Below are 26119 nucleotides of genomic sequence, written 5' to 3' on the forward strand. Positions count from 1 at the left end.
TAGCCTGTAAAATTCTTATATCCGCTGGATTAGAAGCGGTTCTCAGCCATACTAAAAAACCATGTTCATGGTATTTTAGATAAATTTCCAAAAACATTATTTTAAAACATCGGGCCTTCGGGGCTAACAAATCTTAAATTAAAATTGAAATACCTTCGCCTTCTTCTTCTCATAATATTTGAATTTTAGAAACCTAAATAAAGTTCATTCTATTTAGGTTCATTCATTTACTAGATAAATTTTAGTTGTGAAGCTAATCTATGAGACTAGAGGCGTTAAAAATAGTACCTAATGATGCTATGTCAGGCGCGTGACATCAATTGTAAAGGTAGGGGTAACACCTAGGCCAATACACAGGCACAACTTATTACCAGGACTTCCAGACAAAGTTCGTACAATCAAAGATTTAGTTGTCTGTTGGATAACCCAATACCCAACGAGCGAATGGACACTTTACCCTGCAATTAAGACGCGGAATATGATTCAAGGTGCATGGAGAGGGCTAGAACCCGAAGCTTCTTTTGCAGTTTAATACTTCCCTTAACTTTTATATTAAACTTTAGGTATACCTGCCCTTTCTTAGATACCTATGTGATAGATATACCTACATATTTTAGATTAGAAATAAGGTACACATATGAAAAGATATTTATACCTAAAGTTTTTTTTTGTAGTTCTAGCTTTATGATTTAAATGTTGACTTAATAATTCCTATAGATTTTATTTTAAATACTTTGTGTATTGGATGTATTGCTGTGTTCATAACTGTCCTTGTCCTGTATTGGAATTTTAAGAATGAACTGTAAAAGAATTTTTTATCAATGTCATTGGATGGTTAAAATTTTCCATCATGAACTTATGTAATTGTTTAGAACTTTAAGTGTATGTACGCTAGACACATATTCACATAATGGTAACAAGTATGACAACATCCATAAAAGCGAAGCACTGAAACGGTAAGACAAACGGGCATAAATACTTGTATAGTGTCAGAACTGAATAATCAGAATATAAATTTATAAGAGTTGAATCAAAATTATAAGTAAATTTGTTGAAAAACTGCTAGATACAGAATAATGTTTAAGGACATACTTAAATTTTTAGGACTTGATTATAGAGTCGATTCGCTTATAAAATTGTACTTTGTTGTCCCAGGAATCAGTATACCAAAAATCAGATCAATTAATCGGATAATAATATTACATACAAATTTGTTGTTAAAAAAGTTAAATTAGAAATGTTTAAAATGGACGTACGGACATTCTGGTATTGATTATTGAGTTGCTACGCTTTCTAAATTGTATCTAACTACTGCAGGAATCACCATGCAAAGTTTGAAAATGATAGGACATCTCTGACATGCCTAAATTAACAAAAAGATATATCCGTTCCGGAAGGACGTACGGACCGACCCTAATTATAGAAAAGCTTCGCTTTTAAAAACAAGGATTACAAAATGAGTGTCGGCGCTTTCAAAATTTATTATTATTTATACGTCTTAATTTAAATCTGTCGTTAAACTACTTAAAATAGATACTAGATATGAATATACGTCAATTTTGGACACCATTTTATGACTATAGAAATGCTTCGCCTATAAAATTTTGCGTTATCATCCTAGGAATCAATTTTGCAAAATACAACTTGAATATAATCATCGTGTTTTATATAAGGCCAAAAAATGTCCTGTGGTCAAAAGAAGATAAGAAGAAAAAGAAAGAGAAAAAAGGAAATAAATAGAAGATAAAAGAATGATAAAAAATCACGAAGCCTTAATCAAAAATATAATATATCTATATGTCTTTTGCAGCATAACCAATGGACTGACAGACAAAATAATTTATAAAATTGAACCTTTGATTTTGTTACATACACAAAAGTTTTGAAATTGGTTTAAAAATATATGTACATCAAAATAAATTTATAAATAAAAGCGACTAAAAAGCTGCTTCAAAGCAGTCGACCTGATATGAATTTTATATACTCAAATACTCCATGATTGATGATAGGAATGCTGACAAAAAAAATCAGAGGTCTAGCTTTACGGACTGACAGACAGACAACATGAATTATAGAGTAGTTTCTCAACTTTTAGTGATCACATAAGATAATTTTAAAAATAATGAAAAATAAAAAAGTACTTATTTATCACAAACATATATTAGTAAAGATTAAGCTTATCTCATAAAAACAAAAATCTAACTAATAACAAAACTTTATCTTTTTGAAAGCGACGCTTTTCTATAATTAGGTTCAATCCGTCCGTACGTCCGTAACGAATAGCTCTTTTCGTTAATTTAGGCATGTTAGAATTGACCTATCGATTTTAAACTTTGTATGGCGATTCCTGTAGTAGTTAGGTACGATTTAGAAAGCGTAGCAACTCTGTAATCGTTACCTGAAAGAAACTTATTTCTTTCAAATTATTTCTTTAGATTTTTTTCTTTTAATTTGTACTAGGATTATATTTTTATCTCGCTTTTTAAATAATAATATTAATGATCTGATATCCGTTTCTTCAGAAATAAACAAGGGGGTCTACATCCATATGTAGCGAAGCTCAAAAATTATGGATAGATATCAAGAAAAAAATGAACTATATAGCAGTTTTATAAAAAAAAACATTAAACAAAAAACAGAAAGACATGAAACCTTTTAAGATTTATAACTTGAAAATATATTTAGGAATCGATCTAGCACTTCAACAAATAAGCAAATCTTAGTGAAACTTTGTGAGGATATGTAAATTGTGAACTTATTTAATCCCTAGATATATCAGTCTTCTATGTTGAATAGTAGTAAAGAAAATCATGAAAACTTAAATATTTAGGAATCGAACTAGCACCCCAACTAATAAGCAAATCTCAGTAAAACTTGATAAAAGTATGCAGAATATTGAGGTATTCAATCCCAGAAAATTTAAGCCATCTATCTTGAATAGGAGTTGAAATATTTATGAAAACTTAAAAATGTAGGAATCGATTTAGCACCCCAATTAATTGGCGAACCTTAATGAAACTTTGTGAAAATATGAAGAATGTCAACATATTTAATCCCTGAAAATTTCAGGTTTCTATCTTAAAAAGGGGCTGAGAAAATCACGTTTCCCTCTCTCTAACTCTGACAGACGGACGGACAGACATTTCGAATTATAGAGTAGCGTCGCTACTAACAAGGAGGTCAACAATAACATCCATAACTAGCATTCGAAAATAAAAATCAGATTTAAAAATCAGAAGAATGAATTTACTGGAAAAAAAAGAAACTTTTCAATTGTATTTTTTTACATTTTTTCTAAGCTATATTTTTTGTAAACTTATCTCAAAATATCTAGTCTTCTATCTCGAATACCAGCAGTGAAAATCACATTTCTTAACCATATCGTTACGGACTGACGTACTTTCAGACAAAGAGAATTATAAAATACCTTCGCTACTGAAAAACTAATTCAAAATTGTATGTTAAACTTGTATAACTCTATATAATTACCTTATTTCTGATTAACAGAGTTCACTTCATCAATTTAAATCTAAGACTATTAATATGAAACATGTTCTTAAACAAGGATGACAACGTTTATTAAAGCAAGGCACTTATCTTTTTAGATAGACAATTGAAAAGTGTCATTCTTTTATATCATCTATAATACAAAGTAGCTTGATGTCTGTCTGTCCGTCTGAAGCTTAAGATCTCAGTAACCACTGAACCGATCGGATTCTACTCTTCAGGGTATATACCTATTGGTCCTGTGGTGGTTTTAAGCTATTTTCTTGGGGGGTGGGACACCCCCAACCCCAAAAAAAAACAAAAAAATCCCCTCCCACATTTTTTTTTTTTTTTTTGCTGAAGATTTCCTTGGTCCTTTTTGTTTTGTAGAAGATTTCCTTGGTCTTTTATGTTTTGTAGAAGATTACCTTCTCCTTTAACGAATTTCGCCTTAATTTTTTTATCACCTCTTGGGGCAAAGCTCTTAGAGGCTAGGGGCGAAGCCGCTAGTCCTTATTATAAAGTAGAAAGGGTTTTTAATCTGTCCGCTAATATCTCGGTAACCACTGATCTGATTGAGTACTCTTTTTTTGGAAGCTTCACATAATTTTCGAAATTTTTTTAACTAGTCCGGTTCTAAGATAATTTCTTTGCACCCCCCCCCCCCCCCACTACATTATTAAGTATGAAATAAAGATTTAAGGTTTTTTGTTTATCCATTAAGATCTCAAAATGCGTTCCTTACTTAAGGGAAGCTCTATGTAAGTAATAGATTTATAAGCATAGATGTATAACCAATATAACTACCCGGTTCCAGTAATGGGGACCGTTTTCCGTCTACTAGCAAATTGCTTTCTGCTCTTTTGTTGCGGCTGTGTTAATATTTCCGACGCTATTTGCTGTCATTCAAAGACCCAGTTGAGAGTCTGTGCAGGGTTCGCACCCAGTGAACATACATTCTAACCCCTGTCCCCTCTATTATTTTACTTTAATCTTGATCTAATTCAACTTTGTAACGTACAGACCCTAGTATAGAAAAGCTCCTGTATGAACAAATTAAATTACAAGTGTGGATTAAATATATTATGTTTCATAATAAATAATCCCTTTTCATTAATTTTGTCATACTCATACTTTGTATTTCATAAACAATGTTTTGTAAAACTTTAATAGTGGCTTCGCCTCTAGCCTTCTGAGGGCTGTTAAAAGGCTTTGATCTCCGTTTTGATTTTAAATAAAAGGAAAAATTTATGGTTTCTATTTTTTATATCCTAATTTTATAATATACTTATCGTAATATTCAGGGATATATCCGGCTGAAAAATAAACTTGTTCCCAAAGTTTTATAACCATATTTTCTTATTTGTTGGCTCAAAAACGTTGCGTGCTTTTAATCAATATAGTGGCCGGTTCAATACTAAAAGTCCAAACTTTTCAACCTATAATTTTAATCTACAGACAGGGTGATTTTGTTTAACAGTCTTGGTATTCTACATCATTTTATTATCCAATGCTTATACCTTAAGAGATCCATGGGTTTGGGTAATATGCGAGGGGATTTTTCAAAATTTCATTAAATCAAATGGCATTGTTCCTAGCCTTAGAACTATCTATCTCACGGATACCAAATCCCCTACCATTTATGTTAAATTTTCAACATAAGGAAAAGAATATAATTTTTAAAGAATCAATGTATTCAGTCTCGGAGTGGCTATTATAACTCTTTCTTAACCTAACCTAACCTAAAGTAAAGCATCAAAACTGAAATCATCCAAAATGGCAAAATCAAATGACATTGTCCCTAGCCTTAGAACTATCTATCTGACGGATACCAAATCCCCTACCATTTATGTTAAATTTTAAACATAAGGAAAAAGAATATAATTTTTAAAGAATTAAAGTATTTAGTCTCTGAGTTGCTATTATAACCCTTACCTAACCTAAATTAAAGCATCTAAACTTTCCAAGAGGAAGGACAAAGGGGTTGATTTGTTTTAAATTTTATGGTGTGTAGAAGTCCACATATATCCGCAATATCAACCAAAATTTCATTATTTCATCAAACGGACGCAAACTTTTTTGATCACTTCGAGTATGCATGAAACAAAACTTTTATCCAAGACAATTTACCTAACCCGTTTCTTAATGAGGGCATAACAAGGCATTTTGGTAAATTTCCACCATCCTACTAAAGAATGGGTTTAAAGGTTAGTAGAAATGGATGAAAAAAGGTGGATATTGCGACAGGTAAATTCTTGTCATTAATTTTGGTTTTAAAAATAGTCAGATATTAGTCACTAGTGGCTACGCCCCCTAGAAGCCTCTAGGGGCACTGGTTGGAGGGGGAAATGTCGACCTCATCCCATTTTAAAGTTGAGTTTCAAAAGACTTTTAAAAATATTTCTGGGGGGAGGGGGTTAAAACACCCGCTCCGAAAATAGTTTAAAACCTTCCCAAGACCTAAAAGAAGCTTCACTTTAAAGGAGAACAATTTCGGTTCAGCGGTTAGCGAGATCCTTTGGGACAGAGAAAAAATGCTTACTACTTTATATAATAGGATAAAAGAGGGGGGGTGTGGAAGCATTGTTATATTAGCCAGCTAGGAGAAACATTTTATCATGGTATTCAATAATCTCTCACAATATCCACGAATTTCATATTCATTTTAGTAGTTAAAACATAAAATTAAACAAGAACCAAGTTAATAAATTTTAACTATTTAAGGACACAAAGAAACATAAAAACACTAAATATTTTCATATTTTGGCAATAGTCGTGGCAACGCCCCTCAAGGGGCGATTCGACGTTTTTTTAATGGCTTTTTATAGGTTATTTTATGTTAGGTTAGGTTATATTGAGTTAAGTGATTGCCCCACAGGGTTAGGCAATTAGCCCCGCAGGGGCTAGAAATATGAGGAAAGCTACTTTGAAAAATACGAAGAATTGCCCCTTAAGGTGCGTTGCCACGAAAGGGACTATAGCCCGTATATTTAAAAATAAATTTATGTATTTTTCGAAATATTATTTAAATTTATATTTGTTATTATGTAAACTTAATTAAAAGAAAAGTAAAGCTTTATTTTAAACAAGGATGGCAACAACCATAATTATCGAAGCACAAATGTATATTGAATTCCTTTTAAATCAAATAAATAAGGACAAAGGGTATATATAATTATAATTAATAATATATTCATAAAAAAAAAACATTTATCTACTGCGTTTATGACAGAGGAATATTCACCAAAAAATTTAGTTTTATAACTAAAATAGGAGTTGGGAAAAATACATTTACCCTTTGCCAGAAAGACGGATGGGCGGACAGACGGACAAAGTGAGTTAAAGAGTGGCTTCGTTACTAAAAATCACTTTAAAGTAGAACTTTGAGACAGAAAATTGAAACTAAATACAAATTAAAAACTTGAAATCGTGTGATGTTAAAAAATACCAAGACCGGTTGGTTTATTTTTATGTCAAATGGTTTTAGCTTGACCAACCATTTTTTTAAAAACTTTTTCATGTGACTTTTTATTCTAACAAGATTGACAACATTCACAAAAGCGAATATTAACCTTGTAGAATGTCAGAATTTGATAAGCAGGATATTAATTTAAATGTATAAATAAGATTGTATGCAAATTTGCTGCAAAATCGTATATACATACATAATAATGTTTAAGGATATATTAACTTTTTAGGACTTAATTGTAGATATGCTTCGCTAAAAATATTGTTCCAAAAAAATTCAAATACGGTCTTTTTGGTATCAAATATAGAATTACTAATCTATCTAAATCGTACCAAACTAATAATGGAATCATCATGCAAAGTTTGAAATCAATGGGTCATTTTAAATATGCCTACAGTTACGCGCGGACAGATGTACAGACGCAAGCAATAGAAAAGCTTCGCTTTTAAAAAGTTTACATATACATATTATATAGCATACTAGCGGCTTCGCCCCTAGAGGCCTCTAGTGGCACTTGAGGGGGAGTTGAATCCCAAAACACTTTTTTTTAATTTAGAAAAAAAGTTTTAAAAAGAATTTAGGGGGGGATTGGTGACCCCCCTATCACACTTTTTATTTTAGTTTCTTTAAAAATTAAAAAAAATTTGGGGGGGGATATTTTTTTTCTAGGGGCGATTTCTCTTGGGAGGATGGTGGTACCCTCTCCCAAAATAGTTATAAACCTTCCCGAGACCTATGAGAAGTACCCTAATAAGGAGAACATGATCGCTTTAGCGGTTAGAGAGATCCTTCGGTACAAACAAACAAACAAATAGACAGTTAGACACCGTTCTACTTTGTAGTATAGATAAAGATGAGGCCTTTTTTATGAGGTTTGTGTATGAAATATGCGTTTTATGTTTTATATGACTTAATGATCCTTTAGAGATTTTAAGGGATATTATAATAGCCAATAAAATAATGTCCATTTATAACTATGATTAAATGTATGATAAATTGAAATTATTTGTTGAAAAGTTTAAACACTGCTAGTTTAAACTGACCATTTAAAATATGATTTTAAAAATGTTTGAATTATGGATATAAGGTTCAATGTTGTTTCTTTGAATGTAGATATGCTAATTATACAGTGTACAGCTCAAATGGATATATCATTACTTGAATGTTACACCAGATTTTCACGTTCTCTAACAATGTGTTACACGCAGCGGGCTAAAATAACGATTTGCCCTTTCCAACCTCTTTATCCCATCCCCTCCTCTCCTACTGACTAATAAACGAGTTCCATGTTAGGAAGCTAAATTCACAACAATTTTTCCCCCTTTTATAATAACCACGTATATTCTACATCCATTTCTGCTTTATACTATAAATAATTAAGTATGTTATGTCTACTATTATATAAAGCAGGGAGGGAAATGACAATGTAGGATAAATTGATTTTCTCGTATTCATTCGAATCCGGTGGATAGGAACCGGTTCTCATCCATACGAAAAAACTATGTCTAGCATCGTATTATATCCAGATTTCTACGAATATAAAAATGTACAATCATAAGATTAAAACCAGTTTTTTAGCCCGTTCCTTCGGCACCTCGGGTCTAAAAAAACTGGTTTTAATCTTTTAATTGTACATTCTATATCCGCGGAAAGCCGTTTATAAACCGATTCGAGAAATAACTATTACCAACATCTTGTACTGCCCACCTACTAAAAGCAGAAATAAAAATACATATCAATCAGTGGCCTGTGCGGTATGGAGTTATTACTTATTTTGAAATTGGGAGAGCCTGCCTACTCTTGCTTTATCTCCTAATGGTATCACATCCTTGTAATGAATTAATGTACACGCCACTAAAGTTTATTTAAAATCCATTGCCCTCTACCTGTATCCCTGGCTAGAAGTAATATTGTAACATCTTAATTAAATTATCATGGTTAAGCAGACTATAAGCAGCCTCGCTTCGTCCGTGTTTTATATTGTTAACAAGGATGATAACATCAAATATAGCAAAGCTCCTTTAGGACAAACGAACATTAACACTGACACAATAGAACTTATTTTGAATTAAGAGATAATGTTATTGTTCAGGAGCATACTTTTATTTGTAGGACTTCATAAAAATGGTTTGCTTTTAAAATTTTACTTTGTAGAACTAGCATTTTTCATTTAAAAAGCAATGACATGTAAAAATTGTTGCAAAAATAATTTTATTAAATAATATTAACCCTCATATAATTTTCTGTGTGTGAAAAAAGGTTAATTTTTAATATCTTTTTCCTGGGTAGAAAGGGTGACTGGCAGGGTCATCCAGGTAAAGAGGAAAAATATGTACTTTTTACTTAATCAAAGTATTTCTATGATACCAAATGACTTAAATATCCTATATTAGTACATAGTAATATGAAATAGTAAATCCAGGTCTCCTACTATCTTTAAATGGCTCCTGTGACTACAATTTTTCACTTGGATATTTTAAATTTAAACCAAACTTTTTCTAACCAGGACAATTATAGAGTTGGTATGTTTTCTGAATAGTACCTAACTATCAGAGGAATCAACATGGTATGTTGGAAGTCGGTAGGACAGTTCTAACATACAAAAATAAAGAGTAATTTGTTAAAAAAATTATAATACGATACTATACATGTTTTTTTCAGTATGGCTCAGAACCGATTCTTATCCAAACGGATATAAATCAGTGTCGAAGCTATAATAGAAATTTTTTAATGTTTTCTTTCAAAACAAAGAATTATGGATTTGGCTTATTTTATTTTTAAGATTTCAGCCATTTTTTTTTGCCAAATAGTATAAACGTATAAAACCTACCATTCCTGTTTCCTTATCTGATAGACCACTAGAATACAAACAACTATATATAATAGAATTGTAGTAGAGTAATCACGTAGCACATCCACTCGTCTGCGGGGAGGTGAAAGTTTCAATTATCGGCTCAAAACTGCGTTTGCAAGATGACGTTATAAATGGTTCCTACCGCTTGAGGTCAGCTGACATCTGCAGATGTTTTTATAATCAGTTAAATTAGGGGTAATGCCTTGACCCAACTCATTACAATGCACAGTTAGGATTTCTAAAAATTTTAATCCTTTTTTTTGGTGTGGTGGGGGGGGGGGGAGGTTCTGGGTTGTATAAGAATTTTGTTTCTTATCTAACACCTTAGTTGAAACGATTCAGTATCATTTTATATAATGTTAATTCTTATAACTTATTATTCATATTTTTTCTAATATTATACTTATATACATAACTTTAAATTCGAGTTTACAAGAATAACAACACTCACAAAAGCGAAGTTTATCAATATATATAGTAATTTTACAAAAGGTACCGTAATGTAATGTTTTAATACTTTAGCAGTTGAACCTTTCAATTTAATAAAAACAGCTCGTTTAGTACATATTCGAGAAAATAAAAACTTTATTTCGATGTACTTAGAAATAATAGTTATTTGTCGTATCGTATTATAGACTGCTTTTCGCGATAAAATGATAAATCATGAGATAAAAACCAGTTTTGTTCACCCGGGTCTTCGATAATAAAACTTGTATTAATTTTATGAGGAATTTGTCTGCTATACATAATTTTTCAATATCGCTGAGAACTGGTTCTAATCCATTGGATATTAATCGGTTTCGAAGTCAAGAGATTAATATTGATTGTACTACTTTTCCATTCCAGTATTAGTATTCAACCTATATTGTCAAACAAATTAGCAGAAATTTTTTTTGTAAACGTTTTGTCGGGACGAAATAATCCCACCCCCCCCCCCCCCATAACGATTCAGCTGACTTGATCCAAAATAATTATCAATTTTCTTATCAAAAGTTAAGCCTTCTATTGTTAATGTTTTATCAGGTAAATGGATTGCAATAATACCCAAAGTTTTATACTCGATAACTTTGAGTACTTTTATTGAATTTTGATTGGTTACTTCAAAACTAGTAGTGTTTTAACTTTTCAACCAATAATTTTTATTAAAAGAAGGGGTAATTTCGGCTTTATTCATTGGGGATGTACATCAATTTGTCGTCTATTGTATTATCCCTACGGATATACTTTATAGGGATCTAAAGACAATGGCCGATAAATTGATGTACATCCCAAATGATGATACACAAAATTACCCCCCTCTAGATTACAATGCGTTTTATTGAATTATTAAATTAAACCAGATCCCCAAAGTTGTTGAGCCAACAAATAAGAAAATTCAGGAACTAGTGTAATAAACAGCCTAATGTCCTTTCAAAGTGTAGAATCTTCGCTTTTAAGTTTAATTTGGCGGTTTTATTTAAACGCCTTGTGAATAAATTCAAGTATGGCCTAATCTACCTTGATTCTGTCTCAGTATCGCATTCACCGTGTCACCAGTAATACCTTCCAATTCAAGTGAATTATCTATCTATCAGATAAAAAGGAACGTTTATTTAAGTGTTCTTGATTCTTTTTTCGGTGAGTACATTTTTGTGGCTTTTTTACTTAAATCTATATAGAATTACTTGGATGTTGCATCAGATTTTCATGCACACTAATTAAGTTATACTATCCAACTGGCTAAATCAACGATACTCGCCTTACCCCACCCCCCCCCCCCTCCAACTGGATGATCGAATTGAACATTTAATTACGTCAATTTTAACAACCTAAATTGACGACAAATTTTCCACTGTCAATATTTCCACGTATTTACTTTTATTTAAACCAAATTCAAATTAAATTTTGTTGTCCTTATACTGCGTAATTAAAAGGAACAATGTCGAACTATTATAAAAGCCCAAACATTACTTTTTTTGTAAATATCCGTTCATGGACGTACTTTCGCAGAAGATCCTATTTATTGAGTAGCAGCTCTTATAAATATTGTTTTCTTTATTTTTCTAAATTGTCTCATGTACTAATGTTTTGATTAATATTAGCGAGAGAAAAAAATTAAATAATAAATAAATAATAAGCAAAAATCTGCGTTTGGTAGCTAGTTAAAATTGTAGGCTAAGAATGGGTTATGGGGTTTTTTATAATAAATATAGATTTCAATAATTTCTAATACCCTTCCCCCTTCACTTTCTAATATACTCTTACACCCCCCCCCCTTTCTCCTCCATTTTTCATTAATGCGTCACAAAAGCTTGTTAGTTATTAACAGGTTTCAAGATTTTTATCTCAAATATTTTCTAGTCTTTTCCTTAGAGGGGACAATTTTTCTATAATTTTAGGTTAACACGCTACTTTATAATACAAAGTAGCTTGATGTCTGTCCGTCTGAAGGTCAAGATCTCAGTAACCACTGAACCGATCGGATACTCTTCAGGGTATATACCTATTGGTTCTGTGGTGGTTTTAAGCTATTTTCCCAAAAAAAAACATTTAAATTCCCCACCAAAAAAAAAAAATTCTGGGGAAACTACTTCAAAATAAATGGCAGCACCAGAAATACTTTATTTTCTTTATTTTTTTTTTTAAATAGTTGTTAAATAACCTTCTGTGGATCCACGAGTAAGGGAAAACCATATCGGTTCAGCGGTTAGCGAGATCTTAAACTACAAGATAAAAGACACATAGAAAGACATCCTGTTACTTTTATATAAGGATTTACAAAATAAAATACAACAGTCAGCGCAAAGAAATGGTTTTGGCTAAATACCTCCGCCGATTTTTATCAATTCAAATCGCAGAATGTTTGTCCCATTTCCTTATATAAATTCAATTCACGTGATTTTTAAAAAAGTTTTATAAATCGATTTTTAAACATTGATTTTGATTTCGTGTATTTAAAAAATGGTCGAATTTCATTTTTTGTTAGTTTTTTTGTCCTAAAATCAGTCCTTTCTGAAATTTTTTATGCCATCGAACTAGCCGTTTGTGAGATCTTACATACACACGAGTGTGCACATACAAACCTAATTTGATTATTCTTGTTTAAACTTTTATGTAATAGCAAAGAATAATTTTACAAATACGCCCACATTTTGTAAAAAATTAACAATTTGAGGGGGGAGTCCAAAATCCATAAGATGATTACAGAGATGGAGCGATGATTAAAAAGTATAAGTGACTTAATTGGAGAAAGTTACATATAATTTTTTTCTAAAATAATAAAATAAACTTTTAGAGGTAAAGGGGGTGGAGGGGAGGTATCGTTATTTTAGCCAGCTTTTTTCTTTGAGGGGGTGGGGTAATCTTTATATTATAGAGGTTTACGCCCAAGCTTTTTTATTTAGGAGGGATAAAAATTAAAAACAAAAAAAGTTTTTTTGGGGGGGTTAATCACCCCTTTACTCCCCCCCCCCCCTTGGATGTCCCTGCAGCTTTTTGTATCAGTTTATCAGAGTACATGAAAATCTGGTGCAACATCTAATTAACAATATATTGATTAATCTATTTTAAGGATGCTGTGAGCATTGGTGCAAAAAATATGACGTAACAAAAAAAATTAGCCAATGAGAGTCCACTATAAATTTTACCATTGGTCAATAACGGCCTCTCATTGGCTAATTTTTTTTGTTACGTCATATTTTTTGCACCAATACTCACAGCATCTATTTTAGGTGTTTTCTTATCATTGAAGATGTGTTCCTCCCCCGAGATGTCCAAACAGTCTGATGGCTCCAGTTCTTGTTCCAGCAGTCCTCTTCAGGAATAGTATTCTACAATCTAGTTACTCTATATGGCAGGGCTCGGCAGCCGCAACTAAGCCTCGAATTAAAACCCCCGCTTGGATACTTTGACAAATCTTTTATTCAAAGAGGGATTGTCATATTTGGGTCAGGTTTTTAAAAATTGTAAAAGGTTAATTTCCGTAAGTCTTACAGGTGGCTGCAGCGCAGCTGCCGAGCCCTGATTTATCACCTATAATAAGTATTGCTGTCAGGGAGGGATGGAGGAGACAATGGACTATAAATCAAACTGTTAAGTCTCTTAATCACGTTCTTTTATTCGTTGGCTTTAAAACTTGCAAAAAAATAGATAGAGCCCAAAAACTGGTTATCCAAGCCATTTATACTTTATAACCTTTAACTGACCTCCATGACCTTGCAAAAAAAAAATAGAGAACCAGATTGTAAAATATCCGCCACCTGTGTTTATGTGCAGTTAACCGACATGAGATTCAGCTCAGTTGTGAATAGACAGCGCATCCTGTGTGTTCTCGGTGGCATCTACTATATCTTCAATGGCACCCCGCCCTACACTGCCTACACAGACTGGATATAATACTTATTGTTATTATTATTATTATCAACATGCAGCTTTGTGGCACCCAGTTGTAGAAACAAGTAATAATCCAAGGAAGAACACTTTTTGATAACATATAAAATTGTATTTCATTTTGATTAGATTTTTTTGGTCTTTCATTATAATGATTAAATTGCCATCGGATGAAATTTTTTAAAAAATCTTATTTTGAAACGAAACAAGTACAAACATAGAGATTTTTTGTAGCAAAGCTACTCTATAATTTATTTTGTCTGTCCGTCATTTGATTTAGCTACTACTTCAGATAGAATGCTGATTTTTTATTATATAATTCAATTGATCTGTCAGTATGTCGGACTGCTAAAAGAGAAAAGTAAACACTTTTCATAAAGTTTTTACATTCCTATAATCGCATATTATTTCCATTTCAATTTATTTTTTAATGATCGCGGAACACCTGATCTATAACTCACTTAGTCCGTTTGTCCCCAATTAAGTTTTTATGTGCTTCTCTGCTTATGGATGTTTTCATCCTTGTTTAAAAACCTCTGGATAGGAATGATACATAAGAGTTTTAAACCAGTTGAAAGTTCTAATAAAGTGATGTAATACAATACAAATGACCAATGAGAGGCCAGAATACATATGGTTTGTTTTAATTCTGAATTTCCGTGACCTTAGCAAAGCAAGTGATTCCAATGGCCATTAATTAAATCCCTTCAGGAGTGGTTTTATGAAAAGCAAAGTTGTTCAAAATTTTAAATAAATAATCTTTGCATTTCTTGTCATGATTATGCGGTAACTCCTAGGGGATGAAGATTGAACTTGAAATTTTCAAATCTAATTTTCTCAAAAAGACCCCGCTGAAATATTTTGGTTTTACCTGGAATCATCTTGGTTTTATGTATAATTTCACCAACCATAGGTTCCAGAGCTCGGCACTTACTTTTGTCTTTATTCAATTGTAGCCTGGCGTGATTGGTCATTTGTATTGTATGACGTCATTTTTTATTAAGCACTATCAACTACTTCATTAGTATTATATTCAAGACAAAACATAATATAATTTTAAAGATCAAGTGATGAAAAAAGTCAATGAATTCCAAAGCAACTAAAATTTTTCTATCAAAATATGTTCTTTACTGCAGTGGTTGCTTAAAAGCTGACAAAGTTATACCTAGACACTTATAGTGACAAGATATCATTTTCTCTAAGTGATTTGTGATTTGTGAATAAACAAAGTATTCAAGATGACTCAATATCAACAAAAGAATAATTTTTCTTTGCAATTAAGGTAAGTGTGGTAGTCGGACAGACAGACTGTCACTTCCTAGAGCACGCTATGCTCCGGGACTGCCGATAACACCCAGGTGGTTAATCCCCTCACTATCACATTTGCTCAGTAGGGTTGAACTGCTTCTACCACATAAGCATCAATAATCCTTATGATAAAGTAACAGGATGTTTGTATGTTTGTTTGTTTGTTTGTTTTTCTGTGTGTTTGTGTGTTTGTACCGAAGGATCTCGCTAACCGCTGAACCGATCGGGTTCTCCTTAACAGGGTAGCTTCTCATAAGTCCCGGGAAGGTTTATAACTATTTTGGGGGAGGGTACCACCACCCTCCCAAGAGAAAGGACAAAAAAATCAAAAAAAAATTTAATTTATGGGAGACTTCAATGTCAAATAAAGAGGTATCGTACATAAAAAATTAACTTTAACAAAAACATTTAAAGTGCCACTAGAGGCCTCTAGGGGCGTAGCCGCTAGTCCTTATCATAAAGTAACAGGATGTTTGTATGTTTGTTTGTTTGTACGGAAGGATCTCGCAAAAAACGATAAATTAATTTACAGGTTAGCTTCTCATAGGTCCCGGGAAGGTTTACAACTATTTTTTTCCTTTTCTTTTTAATTTTAAAATTTTAGAAATGGTTATCGGATCCCCCCTGCCTCAAGTGCCCCCAAAGGCCTCTAGGGGTTGTATCCGCTAGTTTCTTTATATAAAGTAGTATGATTTTTTTGTTTGTAGCGAAGGATCACGCTAATTGTTAAACAGATTTGGTTCTCTTTAACAGTAAAGCTACTTATAGTTACCACCACCCTCCAAAGAGAAATCACACCTAAAATAGGACCTATCTCCCAAAGATTTTGTTTAAAGTAAATACATGGGGCGGGGTTCACTTCCCCCTAAACCATCTCAAGAAAGGTAGAAAGATCTTTGTCCGTCTGTGTGTTCCAAAGTATCTCGCCAACCACAGAACCAATGGGATGTTTATAACTATTCTATGTGAGGGTGCCACCCCCTTTCCAAAAGAAATTGTCCCTAGAAAAAGAAATACCTCCCCCTTCCCCCAAAATAAAATGTTTTTTTCTTTTCTTTTAAAACTACAATTAAAAGTGCCCTCTAGTTTTTCATACAATCATACACATACATTATCGCTTTGAATACTATGATATTTATTTCCCGCACCGTATTATAAACAGCTTTCCACGGATATAAAATGTACAATTATAAGACTAAAACCAGTTTTCTTAACCCTGAGGGGCCGAGAGCCCTTGGCTAACAATACTGGTATTAATTTTATAATTTTTATCTTAATATTCGTGGAAAATTGTCAATTACAATGCTTTGCATGATTTTTCAGTATTGCTGATGAGAACCGGTTCTAAAACAGCGGATATTAATAGGTTTCGAAGCCATACTGGAATATTTATTTCTCGTATCGTATTATAAACGGCTTTCCGCGGATATAAGTTTTAATCTTGTGATTGTACATTTCTATATTCGTAGAAAACTGGATATAATACGATGCTAGACATAGTTTTTTCGTATGGATGAGAACCGGTTCCTATCCACCGGATTCAAATGAATACGAGAAAAGTTTTTATGAAAATTTATGTTTTTGTAGTGCAAACCCAGTGGTGAAATCTTTCTTGGCTGGCTCTTTCAGTGGAACCTGTTCTACCCTTCTCTTCCAACCACTGGACCTTGTCAAGACTAGAATCCAACAGGTAAAAATATCAGGAATTTAAAGGGATAAGACAATGGTCAAAAAATTAATGTACATCCCCAATGATTATACACAATATTAAAATTACAATAGTGAATCATTTGAACACTTAATGAACTAACCAATCAATATTCAATAAAAGTTCCCAAAGTTGTTAAGCCAACGAATAAGAAAACGTGATTATAAAACTTTTGGGTCTAGTGTAATAAACAGCCCAATGTTCCCTCTCTCCCCGTAAATATATTCATTCTCGGCCCTTTTAATATATTATAAGCAATAACTGCGGCTGAATGCTATGTTGTAGCTGCTGCTTTATATGGCTGCGGCTAAGGTTGGGTGAATTAAGATTTGATGGCTTAGGCTTGTGGCTACAAATGAATCAGAAAATCATTGTTATGATAGTATTTATAAGAAATACTATAAATATGTGAAATATAATTTCAATCTATAAACTTTAATAACATAAAAAGAATTTTCAACTGTCTAAACTTTTTAGACTTTTACTTCACCTTTCATTTTAAACTTTTAACAAAAACCAGAGGGCTCGGCAATTAAACACTTGTATTACTGGATATTAGCTGCAAAATTGTAAACTACACCCCCTGTAGGGCTCTCCTCTAGAGGTGTAGTGGTTGAAGCCTTTAGGGTTTTATTGCTAAAATGGCGATCCCTAACTAAATAAAATGTTAGATGACCAAATTTGAAGATTTGTCATTATAGTTTGTCATCTTGGTGGTGTTTTCATTTAAGTGTCTAGAGGGCACAGTATCCCCTCCACCCTTTTTTATGCGAGGATAACCTTTACCCAATATAACCTAACCTAAGTTTTAATAACTTAACTTAAACACGAGATCCCAACCTCCCCAATGTTTTTTAAGCATTTCAAAGCTAGCGTTAGGGGTTTCTGTGCTCGATTAGGTACTTCAAGGAAAACCACCGTTTTATTTTCTAACACAAAACACAACGTCATATTTTTTACAGATTTTAGCTTTTTTTTATTTCACGGTTTTTCATGATATTTGGATTGCAGAGGTTTTACTTTTTATGTCTTTTTGAAATAAATACAATTAGTTTTTACCTGAATTCCACTAATTGAAACTTTTAAAATAAATAAATTTTGATTGATTCAATGATCCCCAAAACAATGGTCTGTTGGTCCCACTTTTTAGATTTTCATTGGATTTTTTTTTCTGAAAGGGTTAGAATTAATTTTATTCAATGTGGTTTATATGTCTGTTCAAAGACGAAAAGGCAGAAATATTTTATTCTAATAAGTTTTTAAAAGCGAAATAGATAGCTTTTATTCGATTTAGGCATGTTAGAATTGTCCTATCGATTTCAAACTTTGCATGATGATTCCTGTAGTAGTTAAGTACGATTTAGAAAGGGAAGCAACTCTATAATCATTACCAGAATGTCCGTACGTCCATTTTAAACATGTTGATTTTTCTAATTTTTTAACAGCAAATTTTTATGTGATCTAATTATCCGTTTGATCTGATTTTTGGTATATTGATTCCTGGGACAACAAAGAACAATATTTTAAGCGAAGCAACTCTATATTCAAATCCTAAAAATGTAAGTATGTCCATAAACTCAATAAACATTATCCTGTATCAAGAAGTTTTTCAACAAATTTACTTACAATTTTGCTTCGACTCTTATACTTTTGTATTCTGATAATTCAATTTAGACACTATACAAGTGTTAATGTCCGTTTGTCCTACCGTTTCAGTGCTTCGCTTTTATGGATGTTGTCATCCTTGTTTTATTAAAAATAATTATGCTAATATTTTATTTAAGGTTGGAGGTGCTCACAGTATGATGAAAGAATTTAAGAAGATAATAGGTAATATATCTATAATACAAAGTAGAACGATGTCTGTCTGTCCGTCTGTCTGTCTGTCCGTCTGTCTGTCTGTCCGTCTGTCTGTCTGTCCCTTAAGATCTCGGTAACCACTGAACCGATCGGATTCTACTCTTCAGGGTATATACCTATTGGTCCTGTGGTGGTTTTAAGCTATTTTTTTGGGGGTGGGACACCCCCAACCCCCCAAAAACAAAAAAATCTTCCCCCCCATTTTTTTTTTTTTTTTTTTTTTGCTGAAGATTTCCTTGGTCCTTTAACGAATTTCGCCTTAATTTTTTTTATCACCTCTTGGGGCAAAGCCCCTAGAGGCTAGGGGCGAAGCCGCTAGTATAATACAAAGTAGAATGATGTCTGTCCGTCTGTCTGTCCGTCCCTTAAGAACTCGGTAACCACTGAACAGATCGAATTCTACTCTTCAGGGAATATACCTACTGGTCCTGTGGTGGTTTTAGGCTATTTTCTTGGGGGTTGGGACACCCCCAACCCCCCCAAAAACAAAGATCCCCCCCATTTTTTTCTTTCTTTTTTTTGTTGAAGATTTCCTTGGTCCTTTCTTCTTTTTTTTTGCTGAAGAATTCCTTGGTCCTTTTACGAATTTTGCCAAAAAATTTTTTTGATCACCTCTTTGGTCAAAGCCCCTAGAAGCTAGGGGCGAAGCCGCTAGTCTATAATACAAAGTAGAACGATGTCTGTCCGTCTGTCTGTCCGTCTGAAGCTTAAGATCTCGGTAACCGCTGCAGGAGCGTCCAAGCTTTTTATTTTGGGGGGGGTAAAATTTTTTTAAGGGGGGGGTAATTCGGTTTTTGGGGGGGTAAAATGGCGCGCGAAGCTAATTTTTTTTACCCCCCCCAAAATTTTTACCCCGGGGGTAAAATTTGCTTGGGGGGGGTTACCCCCCCTGAAATCTGTTGGCAGGGGTAAAATTTGTTTACCCCCCCCCCAAAATTTACCCCCGGGGTAAAATTTTTGGGGGGGTAATTTAAATTTTATCAAAAATTTAGTATTAAAAATGCGCGCGAAGCGTGCAAAAATTCGTTTTGGGGGGGGTAATCGCCCCATTACCCCCCCCCCCCCTTGGACGTCTATGAACCGCTGAACCGAATGGGCTCTACTCTTCAGGGAATATACCTACTGGTCCTGTGGTGGTTTTAAGATATTTTCTTGGGGGTGGAACACCCCCAACCCCCCAAAAAATGAGAAATACCCCTCCCCCCCAAATTTTTTTTTCTTTTAAAACTAAAATTAAAATAGTGGGGTCGACTAACCCCCCCCCCCCCAAAAAAAAAAAAAAAATCCCCCCCACCAAAAAAATTGGTTTGATCAAACCTCTTGGGGCAAAGCCCCTAGAGGCTGGGGGCGAAGCCGCTAGTATTTATATAAAGTAGTAAGTTTTTTTTTGTCTGAGGCTTAATATTTCAATAACTAATAGGGTCTGGTTAAGTTCTCTTTTTTAGGAAGCTTCACATAGGCCTTAGGATTAATTTAGGCTATTTAATTTTTAGATTCAGGCCTTCGAATAGATTTAGGAAATTTTTTTTGCTCCATTTTCACTCACTTGGTCCAGCAGTTCGCATGATCTCTTGGTACAAACACACGCACAAGACATCCTGTTATTTTATAGAAGAACTAGCGGCAACGCTCCTAGCATCTAGTGGCTTTGTATTCAGAGGGAAGAGAAAATAGCTTAAAATAAAATGGCCTAAAAAACATCCCAGGATCTATGTGAAGCTTTCCTTCATGGAGAACTTAATCGGTTCAATAGTTATTGAAATCTTAATCTTCAGATAGAAGATTCTTACTTCTTTTTTATTAGAATATATATTTTTCTTTGCACATATATATATATACCTACCAAAATAAAAGTTAATAAAGATAATAAGGAAGGATATAAATCAACTTTAGTGTCAACATTTGTTTTATATTGTTACAAAGAAACAGTGTACCTGTATCTTTCATCCTATATTATAAAGTAGTAAGTTTTTTTGTTTGATTGAAGCCTAAGATTTCAATAATTTCTGAACATATAAAAAGTTTTTTATTTTAGAGAAGCTACCTAGTTTTAAGTATTGGGATGGGTTTAGACTATTTTTTTTCAAATTTCGAATACAGAACTTGATGTTGAAGGCTTCTACACTAATGTAGTTAAAAGTATCTGGATGTTCGTAAATTTGTACTGAAAAACACCTGTAAGTATATTTTTTATTAGTTTCTTAACTTTTTTTCAATTCTTTTTTACTTTTTTTAGTAAATGAGAAAGTGACTGGTCTTTGGCAAGGAACAAGACCTAGTCTGGTCAGAACTGTTCCAGGTATTTACCTGTTTATCTATATATCTATCTATCTATACAAATACCTTTGGCAAGGAACAAGACCTAGTCTGGTTAGAACTGTTCCAGGTATTTACCTGTTTATCTATATATCTATCTATCTATACAAATACCTCTGGCAAGGAACAAGACCTAGTCTGGTCAGAACTGTTCCAGGTACAATCCTGTTTATCTTTCTATCTATATACCTGTCTATCTATCTATCTATATACCTGTTTATCTATCTATCTATATACCTGTCTATCTGTCTATATATCTATATATATACCTATCTATCTATCTTTCTTCATATACAAATACCTTTGGCATGGAACAAGAACTGTTCCAGGTATTTGCCTGTCTATCTATCTATAAACCTGTCTATCAATATGTTTACCTGAGCTGGATCTTTAAATCATTTTAGTGGTGAGCCAGATCGGGGTGAGCCAAATTTCAGCCAATCACAGCACGGCATTTCATAAAATGCTGTGCTCTTATTGGTGGAAAGTTGGCTCACCTCGATCTGGCTCACCACTAAAATGATTTAAAGATCCAGCTCTGTATATCTATCTGTTTACTTTTCTATCTATATACCTGTCTATCTATCTATAAAATCTCCATCTATAAAACTGTCTCTCTATCCTATATACCTGTTTATCTATCAAAATTAAATTGATTTAAATAATTTAACTCTTTATCATTGCAAATATAGGAGTTATTACAATTACAAAATCAAATTTAATTCTCAGTTTGTTTAAACTTCTAAAAGTTAGGATAGTCTTACATCATCATAATCTAGTTTTATAATTGAACATTGTTTTATAATTGGACCAAATTTTAAAGAAATAGAAATAAAAATACTTCTTTGGTACATTTTATTAAATTTTGATAAAGAGAGGGGGTAGGTTTATGGTAGAATCCGTAAAGGCTATGTGTTATAAGTTAAAAACAGTAGTAGAACGATAAAAATTTATGTCAACTTTATAAAAAAATTTGTCTATAGTTCAATAAGAAATACACATATTTAGTGAATATTATTGTTCTACTACTATTTTTAAGCCTTAAAACACACACCTTTACGGACTCTACCAGAAACCTACCCCTCTCTTTATTAAAACATGGTGATCCAATTTTAAATAATTGATCATCATAGCATATTGCCAGTTTTGTAAGCTTGGTCCTTCAGGACTAACAACATTGTTTAAATTTTTAGTTTACTATCCATGGAAAGCTGTCTTTAATACGATGCGATAGATAACTATTTTATGTCAGGTGTTGGAGTATATTTTGCGTGCATGCACACAGTGAAGACAACAGTGTTTGGTGGGAGCCCCACCCCCACCCAGTCCCTAATTGTGGGGGCAGGTGCCAGAACTCTGGCTGGCTGCATCATGATCCCAGTCACTGTTGTCAAAATCAGGTATTTCAAAAAATGTTTGTTTGGTACTTTCCCCTAAAGTTTCGAGCGACCACAGAACCCCTCCCCCCTTCTTTTTTATTATATTAAAATAAAGTGGGTGGGGTTATTTATGCCTATACCCTGTGAGGAGCCCTAACACGGCTGGGCCTATACCTGCAGCGGCCAAATTTTCATACTCAATATATAACCTAACATAAAATGAAGCACTTATACACAAAAAACTACCACTGTCCCCTTATTTTAATATTTTATATGAATGCATTTGCTTTTTTGTTACCTTTAGTTGACAGGTATTGCATCTAAATAAATCAGTTATTTAGCACAATTCGATATGGTCCATCAATTTTTTTTTTTTTATATATTGGATGAAAAAGTCGGATGAAAAGAACAGATTGATGCATTAACACTACGATAGACACTAAATATAAAATTTAAAATTCCGCAAATGAATATTGTTAGTATTTATTATTGTTTTATTTAGATGTGAGGCAGGGTCCATGGAGTACAAGGGTATGTTGAAGGCCCTGAGCACCATCAGAGGTACAGAGGGGTTGAGAGGCCTCACTAAGGGTCTTATGCCAACTCTCTTCAGAGATGTTCCTTTCTCAGGTCTCAGTTTTTATTCTGATATAAAAGTAACAGGATCTGTGTCTGTCTGTGTGTGTGTATACCAAAGGATCTTGATAACCATTGAAACGATATAGTTCTCATTTACAGTGTAGCTTCTCAAAGGGCCTTGGAAGGTTTAATGCTGTGTTAATGCTATTTCTCCCCACCACCCCCCCAAAAAAAATGACTTACTATTTATTAAAACTAATTGAAAAATGGGGGGGGGGGGGGTTTGATGCCAAGGAAACTTGTCAATGTTTGTTATAAAGTTTATAGCTAAGTTTTAGGAGGTTAATAACCCCCCCCCCCTCTACCCCCCGAACAAATAAAATATTAAGTACAATAATTTTTGCAATACCCTTTTTTTACAATGACTTTTTATTCAATCAAATTTTTAAAGTCTCTTTAAGAAACCAAAAATTTGACCAACAATATTTAAAATTTTAACATTATTTTATTCTAAAATGCAATAAAAATGAATGTTAAAAATTATTTCATTTTTTTAGGAATTTATTTGATGTTTTATGAAAATCTGAAGGTAAGAAGAAATTTCAATTAGATTTTGCACAATTTTGTCAATTAAAATTTTAAATTTTTAAATTAAATAACTATTTTACAGGTATTAAGATTTCAATTATTTATTTAAAAAGTTTAATGAAGATTAGTAAGAAACCTTTTTTCCTCAATTAAAGAAAGTTTTCTGTCTTTATGTCTGTAACGCTATTACAGCATATGCTATTTGAGTTTGAGTGCTTTAGATGCAAATTATTAAATACTAACGGCTTCGCCCATAGCCTCTCGGGGCTTTTTTCCCTGAAGGTCCAGGGGAGAATTTTAAAATTTTGTTTATATTTTTAAAAGCGAAGCTTTTCTATAATTAGGGTCGGTCCGTCCGTACGTCCGTCCGTCCGAGATAGATAGCTTTTATTCGTTAATTTAGGCATGTTAGAATTGTCCTATCGATTTCAAACTTTGCATGATGATTCCTGTAGTAGTTGGGTACGATTTAGAAAGCGTAGCAACTCTATAATCATTACCAGAATGTCCGTACGTCCATTTTAAACATGTTGGGTTTTTTTACTTTTTTAACAACAAATTTTCAAGTGTTCTAATTATCCGTTTGATCTGATTTTTGGTATATTGATTCCTGGGACAACAAAGAACAATATATAACAAAGTATAATGTAATAAGCGAAGCAACTCTATAATCAAGTCCAAAAATGTAAGTATGTCCATAAACATTATCCTGCTTCAAGCAGTTTTTCAACAAATTTACTTACAATTTTGCTTCGGCTCTTATACTTTTAAATTCTGATTATTCAGTTCAGATACTATACAAGTGTTAATGTCCGTTTGTACTACCGTTTCAGTGCTTCGCTTTTATGGATGTTGTCATCCTTGTTTTTATATATTTTCTACTAGGTGTATTGTAATAAGCTGACACCTTATCAGAATATTATTATTATTATTTAGGTGTATTGTAACAAGCTGACACCTTATCAGAATATTATTATTATTATTTAGGTGTATTGTAACAAGCTGACACCTTATCAGAATATTATTATTATTATTTAGGTGTATTGTAATAAGCTGACACCTTATCAGAATATTATTATTATTATTTAGGTGTATTGTAACAAGCTGACACCTTATCAGAATATTATTATTATTATTTAGGTGTATTGTAACAAGCTGACACCTTATCAGAATATTATTATTATTTAGGTGTATTGTAACAAGCTGACACCTTATCAGAATAATAATATTATTATTATTTAGGTGTATTGTAACAAGCTGACACCTTATCAGAATATTAATATTATTATTTAGGTGTATTGTAACAAGCTGACACCTTATCAGAATATTAATCACTTCTCCTGTGGTATTGGTGAGTTTTACAAAAATTATTTTTATACAGCGAAGATAATTGATCTGCTTTATAAAAAAAATACTATTTGCTTCGGCCTTATAACTAATTTACAAAGCTTCCCTGAAAAGAACAACCCATTCGGACCATCAATTTCTGGGATTTTTAGCTTCAGACAAATAAAACCAGCTTACTACTTTTATGATAGACTAGCTGATAATCTCCTAGAGGCCTCTAGGGGCACTTAAAGTGGGAGGGTGAATGGAGTCGACCTCTGTTTTATTTTCCAAGTTTATATTTTTAAAAAGAAATTCAAAATTTGCGGGGGGTTATTTATCATTTATCAACCTTCTGCACGCCTCTGCCTTAAAAGACATAGACCAAATTGTGTCAAAAATGATCCATGTGACGTAATAAAGATCAGGGATTATCCATCTCTTTTTAAGGGGTTTTCTTATCCTCTTCTCCACTCATCTCCCTCATTTATATGACGTCACATGGATCACTTTTGACACAATTTTGCAGCAATTAGGTCTTTGTCCCTTAAAACCTTAATACTGATGAGAATATTGGTAATCCAGGAGCTGGAGTTCTTGCCTCTCTGGTGACACAGCCAGCTGATGTTATCAAGACAAGAATTCAACTCAACCCAACAGCTACCACCATGGCAGTCGTCAAGCAGATTGCCAAGGCAGAGGTAATATAATTTAGAAACATAATCCACTTAGCTTAGATATACAAGCGGCTGCGCTCTTAGCATCTAGAAGCTCTATATTCAAAGGAATAAGTAATCTAGGGAAAAAGTCGGAAACCAAACATAGGTATAAAAATTAAACAGCCTAAAGCCACCCGGGGACCTTTAAGAAGCTTCCAT

At 32.9% G+C, this 26119-nt stretch overlaps 1 protein-coding gene and 1 long non-coding RNA gene across 2 annotated transcripts in view; both read left to right on the plus strand.

The window, feature by feature from the left end:
- LOC145329247 (mitochondrial glycine transporter A-like) overlaps nucleotides 1–26119 on the plus strand; it is a 402442-nt gene that overhangs the window by 374492 nt on the left and 1831 nt on the right. The window contains exons 2-10 of the mRNA XM_080173297.1: nucleotides 15387–15459; nucleotides 17073–17175; nucleotides 18978–19023; nucleotides 21290–21352; nucleotides 22622–22769; nucleotides 23251–23378; nucleotides 23885–23916; nucleotides 25209–25266; nucleotides 25827–25942. Coding sequence (XP_080029423.1) covers nucleotides 15416–15459; nucleotides 17073–17175; nucleotides 18978–19023; nucleotides 21290–21352; nucleotides 22622–22769; nucleotides 23251–23378; nucleotides 23885–23916; nucleotides 25209–25266; nucleotides 25827–25942 — 738 coding nt within the window. The 5' untranslated portion in view covers nucleotides 15387–15415. The remainder of the gene's footprint in view (nucleotides 1–15386; nucleotides 15460–17072; nucleotides 17176–18977; nucleotides 19024–21289; nucleotides 21353–22621; nucleotides 22770–23250; nucleotides 23379–23884; nucleotides 23917–25208; nucleotides 25267–25826; nucleotides 25943–26119) is intronic.
- Nucleotides 11288–14353, plus strand: LOC145329248 (uncharacterized). The gene is made up of 3 exons (XR_013882821.1): nucleotides 11288–11426; nucleotides 13520–13605; nucleotides 14061–14353. It is a non-coding gene; the product is annotated as an uncharacterized LOC145329248 (long non-coding RNA).

The sequence above is a fragment of the Acartia tonsa genome, chromosome 10 (genome assembly GCF_053477335.1).
Source record: "Acartia tonsa isolate MP-2025a chromosome 10, ASM5347733v1, whole genome shotgun sequence".
NCBI classification, from domain to species: Eukaryota; Metazoa; Arthropoda; class Copepoda; order Calanoida; family Acartiidae; genus Acartia; species Acartia tonsa.